Raw genomic sequence first — 20521 nt, forward strand, 5'->3', positions numbered from 1 at the left:
GACCAAATGTCTCCCAGCGTTGGAAAAAGGCCAGTAAAGCAGTTTTGCAGAACATTATGACGTCACAGTGAAGTTGACCTTAAACCTTTAGGATATTAAATGCCATCACTTCATCATTCTATCCTATTAGACATTTGTGTGAGATTTTGTCATAGCTAACATATGGACTCTTGAATTATGGGCTTGTTTTGTGAGGTCACAGTGACCTTTGACCACCAAATTCTAATCCTCATCCTTGAGTCCAAGTGGACGTTTGTACCAGATGTGAAGAAATGCCCTCAAGGAGTTCCTGAGACATCACGTTCACAAGAATGGGACGGACGGACAACATGGAAACATAACGCGACCGGCTACGGCTGTTGGAGGTGTGGAGGCATAAACGAGTGAAGATCATGGTCTTCCTCAGGCGAGGACTTCTCAACGTCTTCACCCGAGGAAGACCATTTGTGGTCGAACGATTGCCAAGTCCCTGCAGAATTAAAGATTTCTTGAAACAGGATAGGACAGTGTGTGGGTACTTTTTTTGTGTTTGCACCTGCAAAGATTTTATGGATGCGCGTGTGCCTCCTGATAATAGACCTTCTTCACGGCAGACATGTTGACATGTCATAGTAGGAAAAGCACAGGTGTATTCAAACCCATTAATGATGGCTGCATTCCACTTAGGAGAGGCCCTGGTATTGTGCATGCTGACTCACTGGAATAGCTCACTGGGACACTTGATGGAATTGAGCCATCATTAAGGTTATCAATTTCAGCTGTGCTTTTCCTACTATGACAAGTCCAAAATGTTTGCTGTGAAAAAGGTCCATTTCCTGTTCACACTGGCCGTTAAGAGACTACTTAATGGGCGGCTGTGGCTCAGTTGGGAGAGCGTGTCGCAGCATCCTTGGGCAGTGAACATCTGATGAGCTGGTGACACCTTGTATAGCAACCTTGGCCGCCAGTGTGTGAATGGTTCCTGTATTATGTAAAAGCCCTTTGAGTAGCTGTTAACACTAGAAAAGTGCTATATTTACTTATGTCAACTTATGTAGTAGGAAGTAATGGGCGACCAAATCGTGTACGAACATGTATTCAAACGTTTATCTGAAGAAGAAGATTTATTTATATATATATTAGGACAATGCACATTAATCAACATTTCTGTAAATGCACCAGTGTTAGCTGGTCAGCTAATTTTCAACTGTAGTCCTAGTTGCATGCATGCAAGCACGGGGAGAACATGCAAACTCCACACAGAAAGGCCTGGGACGATCTGGGTTTGAACCCAGAACCTTCTTGCTGTGAGGCAGAAGCACTAACCACTGAGCCACCGTGCTGCTTATTAGGAGGTTTCATCAGTCCGAGTTGGTCAAATCGACCATAAGTGCTACCTTTTTGTGTTTTCCGAACGGTGTTTCCTTATTAAGCTGCAATGGCTTATGATAAACTGAGGGTTTTGTCCACCATCACTCACACTGAGAGCGCATTAGGAAAGCATTTAATGGTCAGTATGAACAAAAGGAATGATAACAGAATGCAAAACATGTTTCAATGTTCATATGGGCACTCAATTATTGTTTTACAGCCTTAAAGGTCCAGCGTGTAACGTGTTTAGTTGTTCATTATCAAAATCTGTGTTGCCCGTTCACAGACTTGTCCTTTTTCATGAATATTTACCTCCACCATCAATTCCAAGTATTCTTTTGGCTTGAAATTTTACATTTGCATTCGCATGAACTGGGGTAGACGCTCCATATTCATGCGCCATCTTAAAATACGTTAGCCTTTAAGGGACATACTGCTCCGCCTTTCGCGTTTTCGCTGTCACATGATAAACTCACAGGTGCTGCTAATGCTGCTAATGGGTATCGTCGCTTCCCGGCCCCCGGTAAAGTTTAATGAAGGAAACATGGAGGACCACATGTATTCAAAATCCAAATTTCAGGAACCGGAGTCTTCTTCATTGCCCAGAAAAAGAAAAAGGATATTGAAAAGAGCAAGAGACTGGCTTTTTGAAGTGTGAAGGCTACCGTAGCTGTAATACGTTCGTTGAACTGCGTGGCGCGAGAGAGTTGATTGTGATATATGATCTCAACGCTAGATGGGAGAAATTCCTACACATTGGACCTTTAAACAATTGTGAACCTGTCCTTGAACCCTATGTGGTCAGATCAAGTGTTTGTTAACTAAACAGAGGTTATATCATAGCTATTGAGATGATGCCTATCATTGTGGCTGCTTACAGCTAATGTAATGGGATCAGTGTTGCATTGATAATACACTTAATAGGAAATCTGTTCCAGCTTTGCACCACATATAGAACATTTTGCATTAGTTATTACGAAGCTCTACAGACACACAACATCCATGGTTGAATGTAATAAATGACAAGTTTATTGTTGCACAAAATGTACAAAATAACAAGCAAATGGACAGCCCCTCACCTCCCCCCTACCTACAATCTCCCCACCCCCCTCCCGGTTCATCTGCAATAATGAAGCTGGATTTCTGAAACCTATGACTACGGCAAGTCCGATGGTCCAAGCCAAACGCATGGTAATTCTGAGAGACAACACATACCCAATTTCAGCGTCACTGAACAATTAAAAATGAATAAAAACACCTTATTTACACATTTCTGTCAGAACTTTTACAACATGCCATCTATATATTTATACAGAATATGCTTGTTCACATACCCCTGTATAGAAAATATATTATAAGATCAAATTAAATTAGACTAAGGGCTATAGACATCCAAAGTACAGCACTTCTTTTTAATCTCTGTTTGAATTTTTTTTTATTTCCCACTTAATCAATTACTTGGTTCTTGGACAACCTCGTCCTAAAAGAAATAACTCTAGTTGTTTGCAGATTTAAATGTAGTAGTATGTCGTGTTTTTCCTGGAAAACCCAAGCTGACCATGTCGATGCCTGAGAAAAGCCTCACATATTTACACTGGAACACTTAGATCTCTCCCTTAAAATGTGTGTGTGGGTCTTCTGACTGCGTGTGCATCATTTTATGTTGTCTTGGCGGTTTCATATCCTCATATGTACTTAAAATGATGATTAGCAATGTTACAAGATTTCATCCCCTCAAATCCCCCCCCCCTCCTCGAGCCTGGCTTGATGATGTAATAAAAACAAAAACCAATCAGCTTTGGCACTGGGTGAAGAAGTAAGTGTGCTGTGGTTTTCCTAGAATGCCTTTTTTTTTAATTATTATTTTTTATTTTATTTTACAGGTCCTGTAAAATGTGATTTGTCCCGGTTTGTGCACTAATGTGAAATCACAGCATAGCTGAAAGCAGATGTTCCCAGAATTTGAGATTTAACACCTTAGTGCAAAAAAAGGATGAAGAAACGGATCTCTAACAAGATAGCACTGTGATATCTAAACCACATTAGCACCATGGAGAAAGAGAGAGAGAAAGAGAGAGAAAGAGAGAGAGAACGGCATTGTTCAAGTAAAGCCAGACTACTCACGAGATGTTTTGTGGTGGAACATATACAGCGTAAGGGCACGCAACGTTGGATGGAATTTTTCTGTGCCAAGGAAAAACCACATATCCCATAGATGGATGGGTGGTAATAGGATTGAGGGTGATGGGCAATGAGGAAGAAATCAGGGTGAAATATGGATCCTAAAAAGACTACTCGTCCCATTGCCTCTATTCCTTCAGCTGCATCGATTGCAGAAAAATCAAACGCAGCAGGTAGAAGCAAATCTCCGGAGGGCATCCATCACATTGCTTCATAAATGGCCTGCAGGTGGAGATCAGTGCAGCTGAAGGAGACAGCCACGCCACTACATCTGCAACCTCAAAAGCTTAAAACCTCCTACGGTTAAACAAAGTGTGTGAAGGGCACAGTAAAAAGTCTGTGGGAATCAGTTCGGGATCAGATCTCAGGGTAAAGTAGATGGTGTTGTTTGTGTGCAAAAATACTTGTCAGACTACTGCTGGAACATGAACCCTTTTTTTTTTGTACACTTTCAGTTTGCTTCGATAATTTTGCAATATAGCTTCCTCTTTAATCCTACTTATTTTTCATCTGCTGCTTGTGTTTCACTTTTGTTTTTAATATATATCTATATTTTCTTTTCTGGCTTCTTTTTTTTTTTCTTTCTCTTTTCTTACTTTACAAAATGAGAGACAGAATGATGAACAGCTGACAATATATATAATTATTTTCCTCTTCTTATTATTATCAGGTTTCCCTTAAAACCTGGAGATTTTCTTTGTTCGTTGTAAACAAACAGGTTTATCAGCCACTGCCGTTTGTTTCCTTCCTCGTCTTCTTTTTTCTCCTCCTTCAAGTGCACTCCTTGCCTCCCTCTCTCCACCTTCTCATTGCAGGAGGGCCCTGATTTGTTTGGAGGTGCTGTCATCGTTTAGATGCCGTGTCGTATACCTGAAGAAGGAGGTGAGAGAGATGTTGAAATCGGAATGCTCTTAGAAGCCCATGTCTCGGCATAGCTCTTTCTCTCTCGCTGAAAAACACACACACACACACACACACACACATTCATACACACCTCAGTGCGTTCAGAAGTCCCTCCACACTGTTGGACGGTTGCTCTTTCAGCACCTTGATGCAGCCCTTCATCTGCCCGGCACAAAGACAACACAGGGTGTTAGAGAAAGGTCAGCAGCCTCAGAATCCCCTCATCTCCTGCTGCTGCTACAGCAGCCAAGCACGGACTCCAAACATACCTTTATAAAAGTGTGTAAAGTTCAACATGTATGGTATCATACATGAGCAAACACGTCTCTATAAGGTTAGACCCCCGTGGTTCCTTTATGGCTTGTTACTTGTCTTCACAGGTGACATGAGTTGTGAAGAGTTAAAGCAAAGCGGGATTTTTGCTCTTCAGGCTGTTTGTTATTAAGGATTTTTACAGCTTAAAAAAAGGAAAATGTATTCAGCATTTTCACGAGAAAAAGCACAAAGAGAAAACAGAAACACTCTTTCTCTTTCTTGAATCCCCCCCCCTCAGATTTGCCTTGGGGGATTTCACCCCACTGGGTTAGACCACTGGATTGATATCAATGCTGATAGTGACTGTGCTGTTTTTAGATTTATTCTCATTGCCAGCTTTTTAATGCTGATTTTTAATAACAATCAGTATTGTATTGTCAGAAAAAAGTGTATATTTGTGTGTACTCTACCTCCCAAGCACTTGCAACACTCTAAACAGTCTATTTCAAAAGGAAAAGTACATCATCGGGTACAGAAGCATACCATTTTCTAGCCAATTTGGGCTACAAAATGTCGTACTGTGTCTAATGTCAGTAAATAGAAATTCCATAGGCAGTGTTTAACAGTGTTGCCAGGCAGAAATCACAGAGATGCGCATCTGTTTTAAACACTAATGATTTGGGTGTACTCACGTCGATTTTGGAGGTCTTGGCAAAAGCCCCGACAGGGTGAACGTGGTCGTAGAGAATGATGACTCCCACCATCACCCTCATGCAGAACAGCATGGTGTCTGTGTTGGTGAACCGACAGCGGTACTCCCTGGGACAGAGACAGTCATGGAGGAGAGGAGTTTAACAAAAAGAAACAACATTAAATTAGACCAGAGAACAGGACATGACATATAGAGTCAGGGTCAGAATATTGCTGCTGTTATTTAATCAAAGATTAAACATTTTAAATGTAGCGTGAAGGACTTTATAAAAGGTTTACTCTATGAATTAGCTTGATTCATTCTATTGAATTGGTGGTTCAAAAACTGTGTTCGCTTTGAAAGGGCTTGTTAATTGAAAATCGATGCTTCTGACCTTTGAAGAGAAGGACAAGCAAGGACGGACGTGAATGGATAGAAGGGAAGGGAAAGGAAAGTGTGGAAAGTACTCACGGTGTCTCCAACATCACACGGCACACACAGGCCATGGTGCTCAGACAGTCTGTGGTGTCCTCTATGGGCAAGGTCTTATTCTGAAGGATGGAAGAAAGAGAGAAATCAGAGCAGGAAAAAAGCCTCTTTACCTAAAAATAACATCCAGAATGTTAGGAAATCACACTGAGAACATTCATCCCTTCTTTTCACTACACTGTCCTATGTAGTTAATGTACTTACTGAACAAAATGTTCTACCACAAGATGGAGACAAAGTACATGAGAAAAGTATAAGGAAGGCAAGGCAATCAGATATATTTACAGTGTAAAAACACTTATTTTACCTAGTTATGTGGTGATTTGGTTGTAATTTATTTAGCTTCATCAGTTCTTTAGGAGTCACCCACGCATAACAAAACGAGACCAAGAAAAACATCATGGACATTGCTACTTGTGCATTAGTAAATGATCCGAATGCTTTCTCCACCACTGACTTCTGAGGGAGAACTAACTTGCTAACGCTCCTGTGATTCTTTTTTTTTTTGATGCCTTCTAAATCAATTTCATGAGACTTTTGCTCAATGCTTTCAATGACAATAATCCAAACCACATGAGGGTTAAATCTGGACTCAAAAAACCACCCACTCTGTGTTAACCAAAGTCTCAATACAGTAGACTTCTATATGCATTGGTCCTTGGAACAATTGGAAATCTACCTCTGAAACAAACTTGGTGGTGGCGTTACTCAGAGTCTTCAGCATTGGTGTTGCTTCGGCGTAGAACAGGGACATCCGATTGGCCATCTCGTTGTTGACCTCGTTCTCCGCTTCCAGCTGTGTGCCAATACAAAACGGACATAAAGCATTAATCATCAAGCGCACTCAGTCCAACAATTGTGTCATCCGGTCGATAAAATGACAGTGGCTCTAATTTTTAAAACTCGAATGGGAAATGGCATATTGCTTGTACATCTCGTTGTGCTATTAGGAGGAAAGGAACAGCTTCACTTGAGTCGTTAATGATTAAAGAAGCCATGCAACATAAACAGCCAGAGACAGATTGTGCCTCCAGGGCCTCACCTGCTGGTTGTTCAGCCTGTTCCTACTTATAGTCCTCCTGTAGTAGCTGAAGTCATTCTGTATGGCTGGATTTGTCATCTGTAGAGTCAGAGAAGAGGTGATTTATGATATTGATTTTCCAGTACAGTAAAGGTCAGTCTCTGATGGCTGTAATTAGAGCAGAAATTATGCTCTTCACCTTTAGTTCATCAAAGCTGAGTGTAAAATGAAGGATCTCAGCGAACTGTTTGGCCAAGGCCTGCTCTCTCTCCAGGTGCTGCATGGGAGCGTAGGGTGGGCTCGTCAGCGCCTCCAGCAGGCTGCGCAAGGCGTTCTCTGCAAACACACTCAGATGTCAGAAATGTAATTGGACAAACTGGAATCTGCATGCCGTGCTACTAATGTACAGACTGCTGTGATTGTCTCTAATCTGGCTCTGGATCTGAATTTTCTTTCGTGTCACTAGATTTAAAAACAAAATGCAGCAGCAGCCGGAGGAATTAAACTGGTTCAAACAGATGAAATCACTTCACTCAAGTTCTGTCACCTCCTTGCTGGATATCAGTGGATACTCGTTGGGCTTTTAGAAATGGACCCAGCACTTTTAAAGCATAGTGGGATCTGGCCTCAGGCAGTATACCAGACCTTTGGTTCCCCGTGTGAGAACAGCGTTCAGGTCCTTAAAACAGGGCCCTTATAGCTGGGATTTAACATCCCAATCACTGAAGCTTTGGAACAACATAATGTTAAACTCTAAATGCGTTTGAGTTTTAACCATGGCTGATTAATCGGTCCACCACTTTGGTCCAGACTGAAATATCTCACAAATTCATGGATAGACATGGAATTTGGTATAGATGACATAATGCCTTTGGTGATCTCTTAAAGAGTACTGCACAGATTTAGCATCGCACGCCTATAATTGTTGAACTCAAGATGGACAGTTTTAAAAAAAAAGGATGCAGTGGAACCAGAGATCTTTTTTCATCCCATGCATTCTTCTTCCTCGTCTAAACCTGGCGCCTACATTACCCGCAATGACCGTTGACAGTAGCAGCTAATGTAGCCTCAGGCACAGATGAGGAGGGGGCTGCAGAGGTTCTGGGGTTCAGCAGCTCTCTTTTTGCCCTCTATGACCACACGCATTAACAATAAATCTCCAAGACAAACTAAATGAACACAAAGTGAATGTGGTACTCCATAGTTATAATGCTGCGGCCGATCATACAGCCCAAGCATCCTCGTGGACACTGTATCAGTGACCATACGTATCCCCTTGTGTCCCATATGCATTTCAACCTAAGCCTTTTCACTGCTTTGCTGCGTCTAACAAATCAGACACCGCCGGAGCTGGACCTCAGAGGCTCTGTGTACTAGTAATGCCTCAGAAGCAAAGTCCCCTGAGGCCCCGTGCCTTCCTGTGCATTAAAAATGCATAAGGGCCTTCTATAAATACAGCAATGAAGTGTTTCATCTAAAGGGCCTGGGCAGAAACCCCACTCCCCCTCCTGCTGTTAGCACAGAGCGCACGGCCCCTATCCTGAGCACGGACTCCTGAGGGTATATACTGACAGATTGGACAGAGAGACACTGCAGCTGTTTGTGTACTGTATTTGGGACCTCTTATGCTCTTGTTGTCTCCTTTGGTCAAATAAATACCTAAAAAGAAAGATGGTGCTAGGGGCACAAACAGGAAAGATCTTCTAGTTTGTACTCTCCAAGTCACTTAGATTTGATTGCCTTCTCTCCACAAGGACAGCAGGAAGGCCATGACAACAAGATATCTGTTGCCCCTGTTGATACATTATCATGAATTATTAGTCAGCCCTCCTTCTATGGTAAGCTAAGAACACGATGTCCATGAGATCGAAGTATTATTGGAAGGCAGAGCAGAGGCGGCAGCCCAATTCTATTCCTCTACTCATACTTCTCTCTCTCTCTACTCTCTCTGCCTCTCTTTGTGCTGGAGGACCACGTAGCACTGTTTCCGTAGCAACGGCTGCCTGGCTGCTAGGTCAGGATGCTGCAGAGATGGCTGGGAGGACATCATAGTGTGTGTTAGTGTTAAGGAATGCTGCCGGACTGAAATTGCATGTAAAATCATGATGGTGGTGCAAGCCAGTATGGCGTGGAGCTGTGAAGCAGCACTCGCAGTACAAGACAAGCTTCTCCCCGTTGGTTGTAATGATAAGAGTCTCCCTGGTTTTGTAACCTTAAAATGAATCTGCCTCTTATTTCCGTTAACAATGTGTTTACTGTGTCAAAATGTCTTTCTTTTCACTCTCATGGTCACAATGTATTACAGTAACAGTCTGTCACATAGAATACATGTTGCATGTCTCACATCCTGTAACTGTCGCACAGCTGTCAAAAAGACAACAGCTAGTGTTAGCGGTGTCAGCAATCCTGGACATTTTTATGCACAGCAAATGCAAAAAAAAAACCACTCCAAAACATTCCACACATATTTTGTCACAAAATCTGCAAACCAGAGACTACATTTAAGACTCAGCGGCTTTACCAGACCTCCCTTCCTCTGATTTTATACCCATACAAGACTTTCACCCACTATGGTGATTCCCTTTGATAGCCATAGTCAATGCCTTGCTTCTTTGACTGACTGGCTGACAGCAAATGCTCTTTCTAAATTTAGATTTAGGTTACAGCTGCTGGCAGCTATAATTCCAGCTCTTGTTAGACGTCCAATATGGCCACCAGAGAGAGTTACATCACCTGAAATTACTCTGATTGTATATAATGGCCACGCTCACCCAGTCGGAGGGAAAACTCGTAGAAGCGCTTCAGTTTGGCTACCAGGGGGCAGACTGCATTCCAGGCCTTCTCCTGCAGAGCCAGGTCGCCTGGGTTCTGGATGGCCTGTGGGCATCAAACAGGCAGAAGCACAGATGTTACTCTTCAAAATGACTCACCATCCCTTCTATCCTCTCTTCCTCAAAGTCATATTTAAGTCATAAAAACATTTTTACTTTCAACTTTAATAGTACTTCCATGTTATAGTGATTTCAGTTCAGCAAAAATTGAGGTATCAAAGACTCTGTATCAAATGTAATTTACAAGCAAAACCTAATTAAATTTTATTGACAGGGGCACGTAATGTCAACAAAATACATATCAAAGAATTGTTTGGTTATTGTAATAATTTTTTTGAAATAATTAACCAAATTATTTAAAGGGCATATACTGTACAGTGGCCTACAACAAAGTAAAATAAAAGCTCTGGTGTCCCCAAAAGAGAGCCCATTAGTGTGAGCAGATTGGCTGGACACTGAATGTTACTGGTGAGTGTTGTGCTTTAGTCAACCCCCTGATAACGTACCGTTAAGTTAGCGACCTAGCTAACATTAATGTCTTTGTCATAGAAACAAAACCCACGGGCAGCGCTTCAAAGTGCTGGGACCCCCCAGCGCCCTGCCAGCTCTTTTCTGTCAGAGAAAAACGCTTCATGGACACAGGCGCTTGCTATAGTTTTCTTATTGCCAACAAATAATAATTTGAAATACTTTCCAACTTTCTATCATTTCTGTGGCACCAAGCCCAATTCCTGTCTATTGAAGATATAAATAAAAAAGGGTCACAGATATATAGTTTCACTGTTGTAAAAAAGGCTCACTTTCAGTTTTAGCAAATGCTACTCCAACAGCAGTAAATAGAGCATTTGTTGGGGGCTATTTTCGGCCATGGATTATTACATTTGCTAGAGGCAGGAGAGTGTATTCACTCACTGCAGTGGCCATGTTAATCCTAATGAAGGAACATGTCACCTAGTGCAATGGTGTGACTCATTAATACATTTTTAACAGTTCTTTGAACAATAATGGAGGTCGATGTCACCGAGGATTAAACCACTGTATTTTAGGCTTAGTGGGATCAATTCATTGTTGTTTTTTTGGTCTTTTCATGGGATTTGTTGACAATAAGAAAAATACAGAATTATGCCAAAATTATCCTTTAATGCTTCTCTGATAATCACATCCTTTAAAACAGATGGATTCACATATTCTATTGCCATATTCTGAACTGTTCTCCCTCACGGCAGCTAAGGTTAGACACTGACTTCAGGAATCCTCAGCAGGTGCACATGTTAAAAAGAAAATACACACACACACACACACACACACACACACACACACACACATATAGGGCTTCAAAATTAACTTTTTTGTCTACCAGCCAAATGGCAAATGAATGTTCAAATATTACCAGCCACTCAATAGATTACCATTGGGATTTGTGGCTGGTGAGTGAAGCAAATCTACCAGCCACTTGCATATTTCACCAGCATTTGGCTGGTAAACGGTGCTAATTTTGAACCCTATATATATATATATATATATATATATCGATTTCAGCACTATGCCAACAGCTGAGCAATCAGCAGCAAGTGTTTTACTGCAGAGGGAACTGGTTTGCAGTGTCGCTGAATCTGAGCACAGTAAAACCGGTGTTCATCAAGACCAGAATACCAACTTTCTAACAGGGGATGTTAATGCCTCTACCAGAGCATTGCCAAAAAACACATATTGCATGAAATGTTTGTTTGAAAAAATACCTTCACACATTTCTGTCTCTGCCTATATTTAGTTCATACTGCATGGGCTGCTATAGGTCCAGGTTTTCACCCTGGCGGGCCATGTGAATCACATACTGGGTCTTGGCCCGACAGTTTATAGATATTTAGCACTTATTGACTGCTCCGTGCTCACTTCTCGTATCTCCTGGCCCGCGCCATTATAGGACTGCAGCTCGGCTAGGATCCCATGAGCCTCCTCCAGCACAGCGCTGACCTGGTTCCACACTGCTGTCTCGGCCTCCGTGGGCTGGGCATCTAGGAGTGGAGGGAGGAAAGTACAGAGGGAAGGAGGGAAAGAGGAAGAGAGGGAGTGGGAAGTGAAAGTTAGATGGCAGGCATGTTTGAAAATATTAAGGGGAGGTAGCAGAAAAGAGAGATGGCGGGGAGGGTGGAGGGGGAAGAAAATTAGAAGATTTGAGGAGAGAAGGAGGTTAGTGATGAAGGAAGAACTGAAAAGATGATATCCTAGAAGGCCAGATAAATATCTGAGATAACTAATTACTCGCTTGACTGCAATTAGAGAAAAATATCCCTACAAGTGGATATTACTGCATTTCATAGTGTTCAGAATCTGGCCTGTAAATGAATGATCTAATTTACCCACCATAGAATTATAACAAGAGACCTGGGAGCCACGCTCTGTCACACAGTGAGGTTTGATTACAGGGTTTGGTCACCCAAGAAGGACCAGAAGATGATAAGTCAGTTTCACCTCAGGGAAGTATTTGGATGAGGATGTAACAACTGATAGTTTAACATTTTAGATGGCTTTCAGCCGCAGTAAAAAGACTTGGATAGCACCACTTGAACAATGTGTCTGACTCCTAAATCGTCTCAACTGTTCATTCAATGGAGATTTATACAGGCCTGGATACCGGTAGGTGTAATTGTCCCATCAGATTAATGTTATATGTCTTATCCATCTTATTCTCACTCTCTCCATGTCTATAGATGGGAGGAGATCTTTTTTCTTTTGCCCTTGAGGTTTAATTGTGAGAAATGTTAAAACAAACAAGCAGCAGGGAGGACAACCTCTGGGCATGCTCACTCTTTCTCTTTCTCTGTTTTACTCATACACACCGATCAGCGTGCATACTGTAAACTCAGTGTTTTTGCCGTCGGGCACCTCCCAGTAACAGTTCTGCTTTGGTTGCCCATGTGGTGGGCTGCATGCATACAGGAGGGATTAAGTGTTAGAGAAACACAATTTAGGATATGTCCTCTTGAGTCATCATTGTGTTTTTTTGTCTTCTAACTATGCGTCTCAGTGTGTGACTCAGGTATAAAGTGAGAGTGGGCAGCTCTCTACATGCGGTAGCACCACTGATTATTTTTGCACCCTTAGGCATTGCCTCCCTGCAGAGAAATAGTAATCATGGAATATTTGCTACGTGCACACCGGCGGCTGTAATAAGCACAGCAAGCACTGCTATTTTAGTGATGTGCTCCTGCATTTCTCTGGTAAACAACATATCTTGTTTACTAGGTACAGTAATAATTAAAGAAACAGCATATGCTCATAGCATAGTTCACTTTCTTGCAGAATCTGATGAGAAAATCTATACCACTCATATCTGTACATTAAATTTGAGCTTAGTGTAGCATAAGGACTGGAAGCAGGGGGAAACAGCTAGCCTGGCTCAGTCCAAAAAAATTTTTTGTCACTTGTGGTGCCTGAAAGGTTTAAATGGGGCTTATGTACTGGAATATTACTTAAAGGGAGCAGTGACTGCTTGTTTTTTACACTTTTTGGTTTGTGTACGGATTAAACAAATGAGATATAACGTGTATAGTGAGCTTTAGAGATGCTGATAGGCTAAGTGGATTTTGTTGCATTTGAGCAGAGCCAGGCTGGCTGTTTTCCCCTGTTTCCAGGCTTTATGCTAAGGTAAGCTACCCAACTCCTGTTTGTAGCTTCAAAAGTAAAGAAAAAAAAGAAGAGATAATTCAATAAATCCAAGCATCATGTTTTCAATATAAGATGGAAACTCTGAATCAGAAATGATCCACATTTTTGTCATCGGATTTGCTCCTAATCCTTCAAAGGGTTTTAACGTGGTATAATAATTAGCATTCAGCCATAAATCGTTTCATGATAGCTCAGTATAGAGTTTAAACCAAACTTTTTAGCTGTGTGACAGAGGTGGCTGTGTCTCCGGGTTAAGAAGGAGAGCTCACAGATGGCACAGGGTGGCTGGGGAGGGGGGAAGTGTCTAAAGCTGCCATGCTGGGGTCTGACTCATTCCACTTGCTTTTGAAGTAAAGTGAATCACATAATAAATGAAGGGGAAATTCAGCCTGTTTGACAGCTGACGTCTCTTGCCAGCAGTGAGCTCTCCCACTCCCACTCTAACACGCAGTCAGTAAAGAAAGAGGAGGAGGAAGCCAGCTGTTAAAGAGGGGAAAGTGGTTGAGGAGGGGCAGAACATGTTGGGGTGCACGGCAAAACATCTCCATCTTGACAATTCATTTAGTCTCATAATCTTAAAGTCTTAAAATCTTCAGTAGGAATTATTTTTGACAAAGATGACTTGATTGTATTACTTGGATTACTTGTAGTATGTAGTAAAACATATTTAGTTTGGAGTTTTAGCCATGATGGCAGTGTGTGTTTAGTGCTAGTTAGCAAAGATGCTAACATGTTAAACAAAGATGGTAAACGTACAGTATATCTGCTTAGCTTTGTTATTGTGAGAATGCTAGCATGCTGTTAGCATTTAGCTCAACAACATCCCCACAAAGCTGCTAGCATGGACTAATGTCAACCATTCTGGCAAAATGTTTTATTTTTTATAACTACAGAAGATTTTAACACTGAGTACTAAAATTAAAGGACTTGTTGAGATGGACATTTCCACACTGCAAGGTTTAGAATTCACTGACTGGGAAACTGAGAAAAGGGTGGATAGAGGTGGTTTTATTTACCAACCTCTTTCTCGATCTTTCACTTGTTCTTTCAGTTTCACTTTATCAGTCTCACTCTCTGACACACACATTGTTTTAGTGCAATGCACACACACACACACACAGATAAGTCAGACATACGATAAGTCACACAATAAGGCATCAGGAGATGAGGAGGTAGAGGAATGACTATAGACTTTTTCTTATGAACTATAGTCATCCCTGAGCAACAGAACAGAAACCCACACTGGACTGGCATTCACTGTTTATTTCTCCTCAGGTTTTGTATCTTAGGAGCCGAGATCAAAGCATTTTTGCCATTTTGCTACACCGTCACCAGGCGTGCCATTGTGCATTTGTCTGCATCTAATAAGATGTTGCGTGTGTGAATAAGAAAGAAGGCAAATGCCTTTCAAATGCCAGTCCCTGGAGCAGAAATCAAAAGATAAACAAAAGGGTGAGCTGGAGAAGAGCTGAGGAGGGAGAAAGGGATAAATAAGGATGTAAAGATGACACAATGGTCAGCTAAGATCAATGGAATGAGGAAAGAAAGCAAAGGCAACAAAGAGAAAGGGATAACTCAAAAAAATAAGAAGCGGATGGTCTCACGTTCAAAGTCAAGGAAAACTATTGGGCCATGCTCAAGTTCGGCGCAAGCCAGCACTTTCAGGAGGTTTCCCATGAGCCCCCTGGAACAGAGAGAGGGGAGAAGTCTGTGGGTGATGAGGGGACGGGTGTCGGGGTTGTGCGCGTGTACGTGTGTGTGTTTATGTGTGTGTGAGTTGTATGTGTGTGTGTGGTGTGTGAGAGGTGAAGGTGTCGGGGTTGGGGCTGGATGAGAGGGGGTTGTTGGAATGGTATGGTGGAAGTATGTCCTGGGTGAAGCATGGCAACATGGACACAGAGCTTCTTTAATCCCACTCTTGGTATTATTTAATTCTACTTTAAATAGAAAAAGTCATTGATTTGGTGATGATGGCAATCCTTAAATTTTAAGGTCAAATGTTACGGAGAATGTGTGTGAATGGGACACAGAGGAGAGACAGTTGGCTTAAAAAAACTTTAGATTTGCAGAATACTATGTGAAAAAAATTTAAAATATAAGAATTTATTCCTAGATTTATGGGACAAATCTTAAAATATATGGGATTATATGTTTGTTTCAATGGGAATTGGGCAAATTATCCCAAGAATCAAACAAAATAGAAAAATTATAATTGAGAGAGAATGAAAATACTGTAATTGAAATTTTATGTAAAAAAAAGAAGAGATAAATACTAATGTATTTAATTTTCTGTCAAAAAACATAAATTATATGGGATTATATTTATTTCAATATGAACTGAGCAAAAAAGAATCATATACAGAAAAAATAAATTGAGAGAGAATAACAATAATTTAAAACCAAACAAATTACCTCAAAAGTAAAACCTAAAACTACACAAGAGCACAACTTGAACAGCGAAAGTGTGAAAGAGTTGGGTTTCTGTGACATAAAAGCGCATACAATTCAAATTAAATGGAGAACTCCTGTATAGTTTTATTGCAGGTTTTACTTTTGAGGTCATTTATTGGTTTGAAATGAATTCTATTCATCCTTTATGTTTTTCTAATCTTGGGAGATTTTTTTGAATGATATTGATAGGAGGAGTCAAAGCCGGATATACTGTATAAAAGTCAGAATTTATATAAATCAGTTTTTTTTTTTTTTTTTTTTTTGAGGACAGTGTTGTTTAAGAGGTAACATAATCTTCTCTAAAAATGTAATACCAATGCCTGTTTGCCTCACTGTAATTACCTTTGCATCATTTTATTTATACCTGCGTACCATATAGTTATACCATCATTGAATAGAACCGCTTTCAGCATCTGAAAGCACTGAGAGTGGGACTAGAGAGCGTCTGATAATGACAAACCACACCCACAACAACACTCCATCACACCATCAACAACGCCGCAGCTCACATCCAAATATACCTCCCGTGACCCCACCCAGCATCCTCCCACTGAACACCTCTGCTGCACACATGTGCACTCACATTTTCAAGCACACAGACACGTGCACACACCCCGGCGCTCACTTACTTTCAAAGTCCAGGAAAAAATGTGGACAGTTCTCTAAATCCTTGCCAAGGACCTTAATGAGGTTCCCCATGGCTGGCGACCTGGACGGGAGGAAACAACACAATGCATACAGTATGCAGAACCTGGCAACCCGCATGAAAAGACACTACATGCACATGGAGAACACAGCAGGTTGTGAATGTTTAATTATTACTTCTTCTTTTTTACCCATCTGCACTTTTCTAATTATCCCTCCAATCTTTTGTTATCCATCATTCTTTCTAAGCAATATACGTCCAGAGACAAGTCAGATATTCCACTCATAAATGACACTGACCACAGTTTGCATCCCATACACAGTATTTGCTGTATTCGATTAGAGGGGGTCCGAGATCCAGTAGTGTACCATTTAGCTCACTCATCGGGAGTCACGAGAGCTGAGCTGTGGTTTTAATCCATTTACATTACTATAGTAACCTAATAAAAGCCTGCTATGGACGACCTACTTTCTCCTAATGCTCTTCAAGTACAGCGGTCTATGGATACTTTATGACAAGCTCTTTATATACTTCATACCCAAAGGCCAGATGCCAGAGCTTTATGAAATCAATGATGCAAGCTTTATTAGATTATACTGTAGGTCAGACAAGCAGGATTTATATGAAATGCACACGTATATGTTCATATTTAGCACCAGACAAAGCAACATATGTCAGGTGTTTTAGAATTTAAGATCCTGGCAGTGGTCCCTGGTTTCAACCTCTTCAATCCCAGACATTGTAAACTCCCGGTGTGGAGCCAAATATTGTTCAAAAATAGGGGTGGTCCATAGCACAAAATCAGGTTTTGATCCGATACCAAGTAATACCAAGGTCAGAGCCACCATTTAAAAGGAAATACACCTCATGGTCATCTAGAGGAGAGCTATGTGTCATTATTTATGAGGTGGATGCATCATTAATAGGATCTTTCTCAATACAATTTTATTACAACCAATTATTAATCATATCTATTTACTTTTCTCTATTTACTTAATCACAAGCATGTTACCAACTTAGTAGTTTAAAAAGTAGTATCTATATTTAAGGTAGTGGATCATCCACCCCTATTTCAACCCCACAGTTTAGTGGAGTGAAATCAGTCGAGATTTTGAAGTTTCCACAGATACAAAATATTTTTTGTAATTGTGTTCAAAATGATGCATCTATACTATTTGAATTACATTGAATGGTGCAGACTGAGAAATATGGAGAAATGTAATAAGGGGGTTTTATATTGTATACATCATACAGCTTCAATAAAGAGCTGGAACAAGCTGATACAAAAATGTGATATTGTCAGAGCGTGTGGAATAACATGATTTTAAAAACCTTAAAGCTACTTAAAGAGGAAATTAAGTAAAATGGATGTTGAGAGATCAAAGAAAGAGAGGATTGAGAAGCCACATGTGTCGCATAAAAAAAACACAATAAATACAAAACCCAAGTGGAATCCAATATTCAAAAATGACTCTCAGCTGTGTGAGTATGAAAGCCTCCCTCCTTGATTGTCCCCCCCACACACACACACACACACTCATAAAGGGCCTTCGGTAGCAGAAAGTAAGCAGCTGCCAAGTTTTACTTCCTCTGCCGTACCCTCCGTGTTTATGTGCTATGTTAGCACACAACGGAGGCCTATCAGTTTCCCCCTGCAGGAGTGATTTATGGCCAGCATTAGCATGTTTATGAGATGCCACCGTCCCGCAAAGAAATAAGCCCGGCCTTTTCACTGTTACTCAGCAAGAACGGTTGATGCAATGCAGCACTGAGGTACAGATAGAGAGGGATAGAGTTACACTGTCCAGTCGCTGAGACAGCTTGCTGACATTCTCCAAAGTACCTCTTTCAGATGAGTACTAACTGCATCTACTGTTTTCTACCGAAAATGCTCTCTGATTAGTTAGTTAGATAAGTTCACTCCATCAACAAAATCAGTTGGGAGGCAGAGAAAGAGAGCTGTATGCTGAGTCACGGATGTAGCCTGTGCGCATCAGTCCAGATGTGTACTGTAAAATGCACCCCATCACCTCCTGACTTTTACACCACCTGCTCCAAGATACACGCTGAACAGACACTATGAATATATGAATAACAGATTCACATCTTCGGCCTGACAAGGTGGTTGCAAAGGCGAAATCAAGCTGAGTTTCAAATCAGAGCCTCATATGAAGCAATGAAAGCTCTCTGACATGTGAGTAGGAGAGTGTGTGGTATGCCGTATACACACACACACACACACGTATACACACACACACACCCACCGAGTCTGGAGCAGCATGTGGTCCATCCTGAGAGCAGCGCTCGGCTGATGGTTGCCAGGATACTGTTGGCCTGGTAATATTGTCTGCTCGCCTCAGCACAAGATGTGTTAGTGTGTGTGTGTGTGTGTGTGTGGGGGGAGCATCCAGCTCTGCTCACGAACTGGTCAGTCGCTTACAACAGTGATCTGATGCATCAATCTTTACTACTTAAACAGCAATCTGTCTTTGTAGTAATTAAAGAACACAAAAAAATTACCAGGCCTTAAAAAAAAAAAAACAGGAAATCAAGAAACTAACTGTCAGCTTCTCACACCTCTCTCTTCTTACCCTGTTTTTCTACAAGTGATTTGCCTCTTCCTTTATCTGAAGCCCTCCGTTTCCTCTTCTTCCTCCTGCCTTTGTCCTCCCTGCTTGGTGAAATCGTTGCTGTGAGTAAATCCCGAGTTAGCTCAGCGCGATAACTGCAGTCCCACGGTGGCACTGGTTGCCACTCGGCTTTTTAAAGAGACTGATGTAAACTTCTGCTCTCGCTCTTTCTCCCTCTGCCTCTGCGTACCGCTGTCCACTTCACACTTCTCTTTTTCAGCCATCTATTTAAAGGCATGTGGTTTTCTCTATTTGGTCTGTGTGCTAGATGCTACTTGTTGTTTTTGTTTGAAGAAGAGGATAGTCTGCTGGTTGTTGGTCTAAAGCGCCTAATATGTGTTCACTGTTATTTACATTTCTGTCTTTTTTCCTCTGGCTGTATTGTCTTTATGTGTGTCCGTATCTTTTCAACACATATGCAAACAGAGAAAACGCCTTCTCTCTTTTTCGTTTCTGACGTCAGGATGGGTTCCTCAAAAATATCCCCTCCAGCTCCTCTCTCTGCCTCACTTCTCTATTTCACCACTCAGTAGCACTCTCCCGGCTCTTCTGGTCTTGTCTTGTCACAGAACATCTCTGTCATGGTGCCATTCAGTCTCACTGGTGGCCCTTAGGTGCAAACAAATCTAAGTGGCAAAATGGAAATGGCGATCGCCATGATTTCTTCTTGAACTGGGGTACATTTCATAAAAGCCGTTGGATGTATCACAGGCTCACAGTGTGGATATTAAGGCATGGCATTCTGTGAATTAGGAAGTGTGTTTGGTGGTCACTGGTTGCAGTTTCTCTTACATGCAAACACACACAATGTTTGCAGTCAGCCAGCGTGAAAGTGGAGCAAAGTGCTTGTCTTATGCAACTGCGCACACAGCTCTCATCTGTAGTCTGGCAAGAGGAACCAAAACGAGAGGCTCCTCGAGTCCTAATGAAGACGCGGCTCGGCTCTCACATGGTGGCTGAAAAGCAAACCTGGTCCAGACTGGAAGCCAAGCAGGCAGAGCGAGGCCTCCCAGCTTCCTTTCAGCTCTTTCTGAAAGATTCCTCCTGTTACAGCCCAGGAGCTTCACCAGTGTGGATATACTGAACACAGAAAGAAACAGCAGCGCTCGTCTTTGCCAAGCCCAACCACTATTAACTCACCAATAATACCATCTGAACTCCCTTTCTCCATCTGTGTCCCTTTCTCTCTGCCTCCAAACCACAATGATCTCTCACACACTGTCTGGCTGGGTATTCACTGGCTTGTGAATCAAAACCTGCTGCAGCTGTACTGTATACAATGGATGCAGCAACTTTACTCTCCCAGCTCGCATCTTTCCTCTCTACCCATCACAGTTTCCTTATTCCTAAAATGTCCATCCGTCTCTCCTCTCTCAGACTCTCCTGTATGGTGTTTCTCTGCCG

At 41.6% G+C, this 20521-nt stretch overlaps 1 protein-coding gene across 4 annotated transcripts in view; it reads right to left on the bottom strand.

The window, feature by feature from the left end:
* Nucleotides 1–2467: 2467 nt before the first annotated feature.
* The window catches only part of fam49al (family with sequence similarity 49 member A, like), a 32777-nt gene continuing 14723 nt past the window's right edge, over nucleotides 2468–20521 (bottom strand). The window contains exons 1-12 of one of the 4 annotated variants that reach the window (XM_028597916.1): nucleotides 19079–19280; nucleotides 16471–16550; nucleotides 14995–15074; nucleotides 11615–11736; nucleotides 9662–9767; nucleotides 7090–7226; nucleotides 6912–6989; nucleotides 6549–6665; nucleotides 5852–5931; nucleotides 5382–5508; nucleotides 4526–4596; nucleotides 2468–4401 (exon numbers count right to left, since the gene is read on the bottom strand). In XM_028597916.1, coding sequence (XP_028453717.1) covers nucleotides 4338–4401; nucleotides 4526–4596; nucleotides 5382–5508; nucleotides 5852–5931; nucleotides 6549–6665; nucleotides 6912–6989; nucleotides 7090–7226; nucleotides 9662–9767; nucleotides 11615–11736; nucleotides 14995–15067 — 975 coding nt within the window. In that variant the 5' untranslated portion in view covers nucleotides 15068–15074; nucleotides 16471–16550; nucleotides 19079–19280 and the 3' untranslated portion in view covers nucleotides 2468–4337. Of the gene's footprint in view, nucleotides 4402–4525; nucleotides 4597–5381; nucleotides 5509–5851; nucleotides 5932–6548; nucleotides 6666–6911; nucleotides 6990–7089; nucleotides 7227–9661; nucleotides 9768–11614; nucleotides 11737–14994; nucleotides 15075–16470; nucleotides 16551–19078; nucleotides 19281–20521 lie in introns of those variants that run through there. The other 3 variants (XM_028597915.1, XM_028597914.1, XM_028597917.1) reach the window with 3 other exon arrangements.

Source organism: Perca flavescens, chromosome 14, assembly GCF_004354835.1.
Source record: "Perca flavescens isolate YP-PL-M2 chromosome 14, PFLA_1.0, whole genome shotgun sequence".
Taxonomy (NCBI): Eukaryota; Metazoa; Chordata; class Actinopteri; order Perciformes; family Percidae; genus Perca; species Perca flavescens.